A 12,477-nucleotide genomic window follows, 5' to 3' on the forward strand; every position below is an offset into this window, starting at 1 on the left:
CAAGGACTTCGCAAAGTTGGTGCCCTAGCGATGAATTTTTCCTCAGACGCAGACTTTGGTACCTGAATGCCCCCCTAACGAGCTTGCATGTCCATGTGTTTGGAAACAACTGAGCGAGAGCCAAACCTAAATAGGCTAGGACGTCTCAAATGGGACAGAAGAAATGAAGCTTAGTCCCATAGAAAGCATCCTAATATACAACCAGACGTGCATAGTAGCCCCTTCGCCCTTCGGAGTTGACTATGCCCTTGCGACAATCGGGAAGAGGCAGCAGTTTGAGTGTGCCATGCCTAGATACATTCCCGCAAGCGCAAGAAGAAGAAGACATAGCACATGGTCAAAAGAGGGAAGTGAAGAAGAAAAGGCAAAGGAACTCCACACTATTGAAAGGATGCATGTCATAGAAAGATGGTAACGATAAGAATTAGAAACCAAAATGGAAAGTCCCTGCCATCACACGTGTAATGAGAGTTTGCAGGATAACTGTTAAGTGTAAGTTGTGTTTGGATAATGAGATATTTTATATTATGTAAATAATAATAAAAAATAATGATAGAATATTAACTAATAAAAATAAATAAATAATAAATAATAATAAAATAATAAATAACAATAGATCTACTCAATAACCAAACTATGCCGCTGAGGACGAGTAAAGGTTGATAGACGACAAAAGAAAAATGTACATGAAAAGTCGATATGAAAGTAGATAAGAAATGGTCGAAACAAGACACATCGTTTGGGAGACCTAATGATGACACCAATAGTTGTCGTGATTGGCAAAGAATCGTAAGCATCTTCATTGGCTTAGTCAAAATTGAAGAATAGTTAAAATTTAGATAATTTGTATCAAAAAGATTCCATATTGAATTAGCCTCTCTAAAATAATTAGGATTTCAATTACAGTGATTCACCAAATATAGCTAACTATAATTGTTTTATCAAACATTAAAATATTAAATTATTAATTTCTCACTCCAAGCAAGCAAATTAAATTAATTAGAATATAATTATTATTAATATTTAATAATATGTTTATAATATTAATTTAATTAAAATATAATTATTATTAACATTTAATTAGTAGAATTATAAAATATGATAAAAATAAATTTAATTAATTAATTATTAAATAATAATATTTTATTATTATATAAAAAGTAAATAGATAATATAATATAAAAATTGAATTTATATAAAATAGATAAATATTAATTTATATAATATTAATTAAAATTTAAAAATATATGTAGTAAATTCAATAAAAATGCTCTAATAAAACTTATCTTGTGAGTGATTCAGGCCAACAAAAGGACACTATTGTATTCATTGTCCTTTGAAATAAGAGGCAACCCAAAGCAGTGCCACGGGAGGACAGCTCATTTTGTAGGAGTTATTCATACAACGAACCTATATGGACAAATCAACTCAGTCTGTTGTGGTTTGATTCCCCTATTCTGACATTTTTTTTGGACAAACTGTCATATTTTGACACTTTAGTTTTAAATCTAAAAACAAATGCGTATTTTGGAATTTTCCTAAAGCCAAAATATGATAAATCTTCCATTCATCCTTATTTTATTATTTTTTATTCATAAATAAATCCCTTGAATATGAATTAAGACTGTATTTACATATTGAGTTGAATTAAATTTTTTATTATTAGTAGTGAGTTAAAATAATAAAATAAATTTTATAAAATTGAAAAAAGTTATAATATTACGTGTAAAAAAATATTAAATTTTAAAAAAATTAAATTGAGATAAATTTTAATAATTTAAAATTTATATATTTAAATGTTAAAGTTGATTTAAAATTAGACTAAATTAAATTAAAAATAAATTTAACACAAACGGGGCTTAAGAATTTTAATTAGAAAGAGGCTAGAGAAGATTTGGAATGAGATAAAAATTTTATATTTTATTTCAAAATTTAAATATTATAATTATTTTAAAATTTTAAAATAATAAATTAAAATTAAAAAATGTTAAATTATTTATTATATTTTATATAAAAAAAAATTTAAAAAAATATAATAATAAAATAAAATAAAATAAAAATTTAATATCTCATTTCAATTCATAGATAAATTTTATATAAATTTTTATAAAAAAATAAACTTTATTTTAAAAAATAGAATAAAAAATTATTTTTTATTTATAAAATCTATTATTTTACAAAAAATTTATATAAAATTTATTTATTTAAAATTTATATACAACATTACTCTTCTTCGTTACTCACCAGTCACATTCAGGCGCGGTACACAGATAAACTGATAAAGTCAGTCTACGTACAGTTTCATGAAAAGAAGGGCACGCGGGGCGCCTCCCAAGTCCCACACAATACAAAGTGGCTGCCACACTTTGGGTACTACACCTATGGCCACGCTTTTGAGCTCATTTTAGATAAAAGAGTAGTGCTACCCATAAGCCTTACACCTTACATATCTATTTAAAAAAATATTATTTTATCGTTTTATCTTATTTTACTTACAAATATGTCTAAAATTATTTTTATTATATGGATAAAAAAATAAAATCACATATTTTTAAGTAGGTGTGCAGGGTGTGAGACTTATGTCTAGAATTTTTCTAGATAAAAAAAGAGAGAATAAGGCCTCGTTTGTTTTGAAAAATTATTTCATTTTATCTCATTTCATCTCATCTCATTTTATCTAATCATTATAATTTTTTTAACTTTCAATACAAAATAAAATAAACAATTCAATTTTTTTAAATTTTAAAATAAAAATAATATTAAAAAATATACTTTAATAATATTTTATTTAACTTTTTAACTTTAATCTCATCTCATCTCTAAAAACATACGAAACCTAAATTAAGCTAGTGAAATCAAACGGCTCTTTAAAGTAGGTACTAGAGATTATAATATTATATAGCTATTCTTTTTAACAAATGCTTTGCTACTAACATTATTCCACATACTTCAAACCTATAAATCATTCTTATTTTTATTTTTTAAAATTTATTTACAAATCATAATTATTTTTATTTTTTTATCAAAAAAAATATTTTTCTGATAATGTAGGACCGTAGGTATGATAAATAAATAAAAATATTTGTCAAAAAATTAAAAAAAAAAATCATAAATATTATATAATATAAGCAGGGCTGCAAATGGGCCAGTTCGGTCCGGTCCGGCGATGGACTGAAAATTTTCGGTCCATTATTTTTCAGGACCGGACCGGACCGAACACCCAAAGGGACTGGACCGAGCTATCGGTCCGATCCGGTCCAGTCAGTCCGCCCTTTTTTTTTTTTTAAATTAATAAAAAAATTTATTTAAAATACTAAATTAAATTAAGTGACTTATTAATGTGGATTATGTAACAAACTCAATAAAAAAATATTTTATATGGTCAATAATAATAAATTAGATGAAAATTATATTATTAATTTATATAATTACTATATAATTAACTAATTGATATTATATATTTATTAATTCATAGAATATTAACAAGTGTTAATAGTATATTTAAAATTTTATATTGTTAATAGTGATAGGTTAAATGAAGATATATATAAAATATTGTTAATTTATAAAATATTAACAAGTATTAATAATATATTTAAAAATTTATATTGTTAATTGTACAATTATTATATATAAAATATATATAAAAAATATTTTTTTTTTTAATTTTTCATTCGGTCCGGTCCGAAAAAATTGTGGACCGTGGACCGGACTGAATGATTTCGGTCCTTTAAAATATGAACCGGACCGGACCGATTTAAGTCTCGATCCGGTCCGATCCGGATCGAAACGGTCGGTCCGTTCGGTCCGTTAATCACCCCTAAATATAAGGATGATAAATAATTCTTTTCCCGAATAAACGTTTAGAAAGAGACTATTTATATTCGATTGTTTATAATTATTATTTTTTTTAATAAAAGCTTTGATATTGATTTCATTACAAGCTTAACCAAATGTAAAATATGTTAACTTCTATCAAAAACTGTATTGAATTAGGTAAAAAAATAAGTAAAATGTTTGAACTAACATTAAATACATAGATTTCTTTCAAATTTGAGCTATGTTCATGTATTAAAACTATTTTTTCACTTTTAATCTCAAAACAATCTTTTTTATTCTCGATTATTCTACTACCGTCAATAATATTATAAAAATTAAATTAAATTAATAATTAATATATAATTAATGTAATTATAAAATATGAAAAGATAATATTATATTATTATTTTAATAAATTTAATGACTAATTTTATATAAAATTATAACTAAAAAAATTTAAATTTGTAAAAAATATATATTTTTCATCAAAATTTAAAGATCACTTTGATTTAAATCAGTGCTCTAACTGTTTAGAAACCACTCCCTATATTTGATAGATTATGGTTCTCTTTTCGAAGAGTCCTTTTATCTTTTAAATTTATGTAAATTTAAATTAAATTATTAAAAGCCTTCAAATATTAAATTAAAAAAAGTAAAAATAAATCTATGGCATCGCATCACTCTAATGATAATTATTTTTTGGTGGATGTAACATTTTTCTAAATGAAAAAGACAATCCACTGAATAATACACCCCATTGAACAAAATAAACAGAGCCATATGACTAAGATTTCTATTTAGGGATTACAAAAAGCATCAAAGGAAATAAAGAGTATAATAATACTACTATTAATTAAGAGAAACTTAACAACTATATGACTAAATTAAAGAGTAAATTAGACATATTAAGTGATATCATTTAGTGGTGGTGGGGGCAGAAGGTGACCAAATAGTTACCACCACTGCAGGTAGCAATGCTGGTTGGATCATCATATGCATAAGAGTAAGCCTTTGGACAAGCAGTCTTGAAAATCCTTGAATATGCAGTAGGCTTGCAAGCCTGAGGGCTCCCAAAGCTCCCTGTGCAGCAGTATCTGGGCGAGTTGAACGCAAAGCAGGCGCTCTTGCATGCAACCACGCTCCTTTTATCGTGCGACCGGACCTGAAGCCCCACCGGGCACATTGTGTTTAGGTCGCTGACGCACCCAGCGTAGCTGCATTTGCCTGAGCCTTTGAATGGGGTGATGGAGATGGCGAGGTTGTAGCCGTCCACGAGGCTGACATCGTAGAAGTCTTGATCTTTACCGAGAGTGATCTCTGCAAGGGTGGCCGGTGGGGTACCGCCGATGCCGTTGCAGAAGAGGGAGCCACCGCAGTCGCCAGTAGAGCAGCGACCTCGTCCGGATGCGTCGAAGATGCATGCGTGGCGGCCCCAGATGCGGCCGGACCAGAGTGCAGGGAGGTGTAGGATGGAGGCCTTGTTTGGTGGGAGCTTGAAACCGCCACGGGCTAAGATGGGCTTCCCTGCGCTGGGTTGGATCCCTGGCCAAACTGGGTGGGTGCATTTGTTGAACAGAGTTATAGTTGTCGCAGAGATCTCAGCTGTACTTTGCCAAAAAAAAGTAGTAAGAACACTTGATGAGTAGCATTGCTTGATGTAGTTCACAGGTGTTGGTAAAATGTTAGATTACTGACTTTATTACAAAAAAATAAAAAAAAATTAAACAAAGTTTCTGGGTTTGTGCCTCTCAGTGTATGGGTGTATGTGCGACTGATACCTCAACTGTGCCCATAAAGCAAACCCAAACATAAACTTACCGAGTCAAGTAGAGTTCTAAAGATCAAACTCAAAGAAATGGACTTTTTTATAACCAGAAAAACACTAGCTTGTTGCCCAAAAAGGAAACAAAAAATGAACAGGTGTGTTTGTGAGAGGCACCAGATACAGAGAGATAGATAGGGAGAGATAGTACCTGGAATGTGGTGAAGGAAGAGGATGGAAAGCAGCAGAGGGAGGAGGGATCTGAACAATGCAGCCATGGCTGAAGCTGGTAGAGGTTAATGCAGGGTTAGACAGAAGCACGCAGGACTGCCAAACAAAAAATCAGCTACTGCTCTCAATCCCTCCCTTACAGCTACGCGGAGCCAGGGTTTTATAGTGAAAAAGCAAGCCAAAGGGTTCCGTGGAACAGTAACCCTACCGGTTGATATTTTCCAAAGTGAAGTTAAAGAAAGTCTGAACTTTGGACGTATGCGATCAAATAAGCTGTAACTCAGTGCATAAATGATTTCACTTTTTTCACCAAACGCAGAGAGAAGAAAAAAATTCAGGACAGTGGGTGTAAAATGCAAATTGAAGGAAGTTGATGGCAAACTGCTCAGGTCCCGAGAACGTGTCAGGGGTCAGTGGGGAAGGTTTGTCAGCATCCAATGAAAAAGCACACATATTCACATGTAAAAAAGGAATCCTTCCTGTTCTCGATCGGGCTGTAAGCAAAACAAGCTTTTTGGTGGGTGCCAACTGCCCTCACGTCCTGTGACTCGGTAGCCTTATAATCCAAAAGAAGTAAAATGCACTCAGAGAAGATGCGGTAAAATAAAAAGAGTAATTCTACGTACAGCCGTGAAGTGCGTAATCGTCGCGTAATCATATTTTATTTATTTTTTTCAAAACGATTACGCGGCGATTACGTAATTCACGGTTGTAAGTATATTTTCTCAAATAAAAATAAGGGTAGTGATAGGCTTACTATATATCTACTACCCATCTATTATTTGTAGTGTTTTTATTTTTTTATTATTTTATTTTAAGTATTTTTTTAACATCCTTAATCATTAAGAAAAAATTAAAAAAATATATAAATTTACTAATTATCACTTTCTTAACTATTAAGTAAAATAAAAAATTATAAAAAAAATCAAATATAAAAAAAATAGTAAATGAGTAGTAAGAGGATAGTAATCCTATCATTTTCCTAAAAATAAAGTGAAAAGCTCGGGGCGGACGGATGTGAAAAATAAAAAAGAGAAATGCTTTGCGGCACTCAAAAAGTGTCGAATGAGGTTTTTTTTTTTAATTTAGTGATTTTTAATAATATTATAAATTTTTTTATTTTTTTAAAAATATTTATGATAATTAAAAATATACATGAAAAAAAAAAGAAAAAAAAAAGAAATATATTTTTCAGAATAGTAATTCGGGACACTTTTTTGAAAAGTGTAGCTGCTCAATAAAAAATAGACACATAGGTGATATTTACACTGAAACAAGCGTTCTCTCCCTCTCGGCTCTCTCTGTCTCCCATCTTCACTCTCTCTCTCGCGCCCATTTCCTTTCGGGTAATATTACCTTTAATTCTATAATATATAAATGTCATACAGTAATTATAAAATTTATTATTAAAAAATTAATTTTTTATATATAAATTTTATATTTATTTATTTTTTTAAATAATTATATAATATTTACATATTTACGATTACAATTATTATTTTTCTTTTTTTTTCTTTCTCATTTCCCTCCCTCCCATCTGCACTTCTCCACAGCCGACTGTCCCTCGAAGCCTACTTCTTTCTCTTTTCTACATGAGTATTTTATTTTTGTAATCTATACTTTTCGCACAGTACTCATTTAGGAAGTATGACGGAAATAATACCTCAGAACCCTTATGCCCGAGATGTCTTTGTTTTAGGATACTAGCTAGACTCATCTTATTTCCCATGGAAAAAGACGAATCATGAAAGACAAAACCCAATTCGAATTACACCCACACATGTGGATCCGATTCAGTTGCAGAATATATATATCACCATTATTTGAACTCACTCGATCAATCGATTTATTACTTGGCGTGACTTTATGGGTTTGGCATTTTCGTTGGAGCTTTATTTTCTGGTGTTGAACTTGCATAATATTACTGCTCGTGCAGATTATGTGGAAATATCATCGGTAAGTAGCTTTTCCCAATGGGTTTTTATACAGATATAACAATTCTTTATTTCTTTCTGTTGATCGATCATTTTCTCTGTGTTAATTAATTCTTTATCTCTTTGTGGAGGAGTCCAAATGGGCCTTTGAGAGGGCTTCGACGTGAGTTTGTCGGTGTGGAGCGTCACAGATTGGAGGGAGAGAAAGGAGAGGGCTAGGCGGGAGAGGGAGAGTGAAGATGGGAGGGAGAAGGAGAGAATGCCTACGTGTCTGGTTGTTATTGGACGGTAGAAAAATATTTTTCACACCCATCTACCCCAAGCTTTTCTCAAAAATAAAATGGCAGAAAATAGTAATTTTGGCCTAAGTTCAAGTATGAGCCGAGAGAGTACCAATTTGTTGTGGCTTACTACCGCACCCGCAAGAAGATGATGTGATCTTCTATTTCAATGCATTTAGCTGGAGATCGCTTCCAATGCAGTAATATTCTTTTTATGAAAAAAATTAGGAACATAGAATAATTAGATACGGAAAAATTTGATCTTTAGCGATAACTAATTAAAGGGTTGTTAAGAACATATTTCACATCCCGACCTTCGCGACCGATCTGTATTAGGGAAGTTTGGTGGCCCGAAATGTCAGAAAACACCTCCATGCATAAGTTAGTTTTTCCTTTAGAGAGAGTTTGTGATAAAAAAATTTAATCTGAATTATACATGTATCATGGTTTTTATACCCTTTTCCTAGAGGGGTCACTGTTCTTTCTGTTCTTGGGGTGTTCGCCCTCTACTCTAGGTGGAATCTCGTTTCATTTAATGCGGCAGCTTCTATCAGAGACAAGATCTCCCACTGGGATCTCCTACCAATAGCCCACAGTGGGGTATTTAATGCAGTGTGGTTCCCCGCAAGTTATCTAGTCAGAGGTGTCCCCATGTGAATACTGTCCCCTCTCCCAACATTGGTCTAGGCACTCTGCTTCTTTACTAGTCATTGGGCTTGTAACATCTAGATTCTGGACTTTAGTCGAAATGGATCAGGCCCATCATAGCGAGGAACAAATAGGTCCTTCCAGTTACCTAGCAAATTCTGCCTCGTAGGTGTGACGAGAATTTTATCACCCACGATCATTTTGTATTTTGTCCTTATAGATTTCTTTGGCAATATGCGTTCCCACATCTCGAGACAAGGTATGACGATTCCGTATTCACGTCTTTTCCCTTTACAAGGATCGCGAGATTTGTTCCTGACGTTTCCTCCCAAGTGACACTTGTTACCCCTCTACTTAAAGTAGTCCAAACGACATCGACCCTATATTTAAACCCCAAGTTTCGACCTTCATCTCTTCTTTTTTGTCGAATCTTTCAAATTCTTGCCATTTTCTTTAAAATCTCCAACTTATTCCTTTCCATTCAATCTTCTACCTCAAAAAACCTTAACCCTTCTTTCTCTGTTCCTTTCTTTCAGCGTCAATGGCACCCAAAAATACTTCTTGTTCCTCATCTTGGGGCTCACGCTTGTCGTGCCTAGAGGGATCTTATAGGAATCCTTGGGCTTCTGATAACCCTAGGGCTTAGGACAACCCTCAATACTTCAAGGGCTACCAGTGGTCCACAGCCACATCCTTATCAGATTTGAACAAGGTGAGGAGCTCCTACGGAGTGCCCGACTTCGTTGTTTTGGAAGCCCCAATGGCTCACTGTGAGGCCATCGACTTAAAGGGGTTTGCCAAGAAGGTCGCACTATACCTCTCTATGTTTTCGAATGGTTTGAGGCTTCCTTTCTTCCATCCGGTTCAGGATGTCTTGTACTATCTCGCAGTTGCTCTATCGCAACTTCATCCCAACGCATGGAGCAATATGATGTCTTGATGGATCGCCTAGCGCCTAGTCTTGGGAACTGAGGGGGAATACTACTCTAACCTGACAACCAGGGAGTTCTTTTCATGAACAAGGTATGGCGCCACAATGACAACCTATATAGCTTCCGTTCTCGTGGCAAGTACAAGGTTGCCTGCCTGGAACCCTACTTTTCTTGTGTTAAGGACTAGTTCAAGAGGTTCTTTTTTGTGTTCAGTCATGGGTTGGAATTCCACACTAGTGAGGCCATCCATCAAAAGTTCCCTGCTTGAGATGTGTGGAGAGTTGTTCTAGATGACAAGCGGTTTTCCTTGAACTTGTTTGACTGGAAAAAGGCTCGCTTAAGGGCGGTTTATTCTTGGGTCGAGGATCACCAGGAGAAGTTTTGGATTGATGCTCTTTTGACCAGAACCAATATTGACAGATTTTTGGTGATGCCAGACCAATCACGCTTAGTGGCTACCAATTCTTAAGGGAGCCATTTGCTTTTTAGGGCCAGAAGAAAACTTCTAGTCCATTTGCGGAAGGGAAGAGAAAGACACCTCGCACCGAGGGAGAGGTGGTTTGCGAGTCAATAGGGACCAGGAGCACTGTTGAATCCGAGCAAGAGGAACATATCCATTTGGAGGCCCTAGACAATTTTTGCATGCTACGCCATCATCGGGGGCCAGTGAATCAACTTGGCGTGAACTGTCTAGGCGTGAACTGTCTATCCAGGACAGTGTAGACGCCATCCTCAAGTAGGTAGAGCTTTACTTCTCGAAAGCGATAGGCTTCAACCACCCTTTGTCTGGCATGCGCCTTGCCTTGTCGCCCTCATTGGTTCTGTCCTTTACACCGCTAGGCGATCAAGGGCCAACCGGGGCCTTTAGCAGGGATGAAGAAGAGCTTGAAATGACCTTTTTCTCAACCTTCCTCGAACCTACTCCAAGGGTCTCTTGCAAACCTGTCATACTGTTTGAAGATGCCACGGAGACGCTTGCTGCCTCCCAAAATGAGGAGGTCGGGGCATGTACCATTGCCTCCAGGGCAACCATTGACTCAGTCGTGGGCGCATCTCTCGAGCGATGGGGGCAGGCGTGCCCATTTTCCTTGCTTCAATCCCTTTGCAACGCCTGACACATAGACGCCCACCCTTCCTCTTGACCCCGGGGGTTTGTCTCAGGATAACCCCTTGGTCGTGGCCTCAGTGAGGATGGGGTCTTCATACCTTCCTAGCCTTTCACGAACTTGTCCAAGTTGGTGGTTTAGGATATGCCAGTGTCAGCAACTCCTCCCACAGGTAGCGCGAAGGCATTAGCAAGTAGCTAACTAACACGGGTGTTGTGGAGACCTCGGTTGCATTGGTGATCAATGAGGGTGTGGGCCCCTCCTCCTCGAGCTCCTTCTCCCTTCTCCTATAATCTGCTTTTGCAGATCGACTGCTTGAGGCGGGCCTCTCAAGAAGGATGGCCAAGAGTCGGTATGAGTGGTGACAGAACCCAAGCTAATGTTGTTCGTCAAGAAGCAGACAAACTTAGAAAGTTCCTGACCTCGGAAAGTTTTCTCTCTTCTTGCCTTCGATCCCTTTCCTTTATTGTTCATTTGTTTATTGACCTTCGTTTGGTTGTTAGGGAGTTGATTTGCTGGCCATCTGAATCATCGATGGGAGGGGCGAGCTAGAATAGGAGGTTTGTACGTTGCGGTCTTTTGTTGTCCAAGCTTCCCAGGAGGTTCTTAAGGTGCAGAGAGAGAGGGACGAGTCAAAGGCCGCTCTCTACAAGGAGGTGGCCGCCCTCCAAGGTAACTTGAAAAAATCTCAGGAGGAGATAGCTCGCTGCTATCTTGAGGCCAAATTGCTGGAGGAGAAATAGGATATTGGGCGAGATCGGCTTGCCCATTAGGAGGGAGAGCTGGAGGAGAGGACTGAGAAGTCTTTCCGAGACCGCAAGGGCGAGAAGAATAAGAAAGTCAAACATCACAACTTGGACCGGAGGGCGGTCAACTAGTTGGGGGAGAAGTACATGGAGATCAACGCCTTTTGGACAAGCAAATGGGACTAGCGAATCAAGACTTTTAGAGTAGGGCTGAAAACAGCTCGAACCGAACTGGATCGGTGTATTTGGTCAGGTACCAGTTCGGTCTAATACTAGTTTCATTTTTTCAAAATTGGTTCCAAGCCGATCCTGTTTCGGTTTTGATTTTTTTTTACATCAGATCGGACCGATTCTTATATATATTTTTATTTTTATTATATATATAAATAAGTTTTTGTATGATTTATTTACTAAATTTCTAATTAATATAAAATGAAATTTTAAAATCTTGAAATTCATGTATAGTAATCTAATAACATAAAATTAATATAACATAAAATCTTTTAATTTTAATTTTTATGTAACCATCATATTATTATTAACAACATATATGGTAATATGATTCTTATAAATAATGTACGCATACTGTAATAGTTTTACTATAATTCTTATGCATATCATTTTCATATTTAGAGTTTTTTTTTTTTTTCAAGCTTGACTTCCTATGTGCCCTATCTTGCTAGCTCATCAAGAGAATCGGTAAAACTGGACCAAACCATATCGGAACTGGTAAGACCGGAAGTACCGGGGTAAATCGGCCCGATATCAATTCTTCAAATGTCAAAACTGGTGTATACTGATTCGATTCTAAAATACATCCTAAGCTGGACAGAACCAAACCGATTACACCTTACTTTGGAGTTTGAGTTGGCCTCAAATAGGGCAGATAGAAGCTCTAGACTCCGAGTTGGTTTCTTCCAATGAGGACCTGGTTCGGCTTTCTCTCCAGCTAATAGCAGCCAAGGAGCATCACAACAGGACTTGGGGCTACGAGATAAGGTGGGCTTCGATAGTTTGA

At 35.3% G+C, this 12,477-nt stretch overlaps 1 protein-coding gene across 1 annotated transcript; it reads right to left on the reverse strand.

The window, feature by feature from the left end:
• Positions 1–4,576: 4,576 nt before the first annotated feature.
• Positions 4,577–6,014, reverse strand: LOC108983147 (thaumatin-like protein). Its single transcript, XM_018954696.2, has 2 exons — positions 5,793–6,014; positions 4,577–5,421 (listed from the first exon to the last, which is right to left on the reverse strand). The coding sequence occupies exons 1-2, from the start codon at positions 5,857–5,859 to the stop codon at positions 4,739–4,741; spliced, it is 750 nt and encodes a 249-aa protein (XP_018810241.1). The 5' UTR covers positions 5,860–6,014; the 3' UTR covers positions 4,577–4,738.
• Between the last annotated feature and the right edge of the window lie 6,463 nt (positions 6,015–12,477).

The sequence above is a fragment of the Juglans regia genome, chromosome 6 (assembly GCF_001411555.2).
Source record: "Juglans regia cultivar Chandler chromosome 6, Walnut 2.0, whole genome shotgun sequence".
NCBI lineage: Eukaryota > Viridiplantae > Streptophyta > Magnoliopsida > Fagales > Juglandaceae > Juglans > Juglans regia.

Bases quoted from the DNA above. Each gene is read 5' to 3' on its own strand.
- LOC108983147 (XM_018954696.2), bottom strand. From the start codon at position 5,859: ATGGCTGCATTGTTCAGATCCCTCCTCCCTCTGCTGCTTTCCATCCTC. The intron at 5,422-5,792 runs GTACTATCTCTC...GGCAAAGTACAG, and splicing joins CTTCCTTCACCACATTCCAG to CTGAGATCTCTGCGACAACT.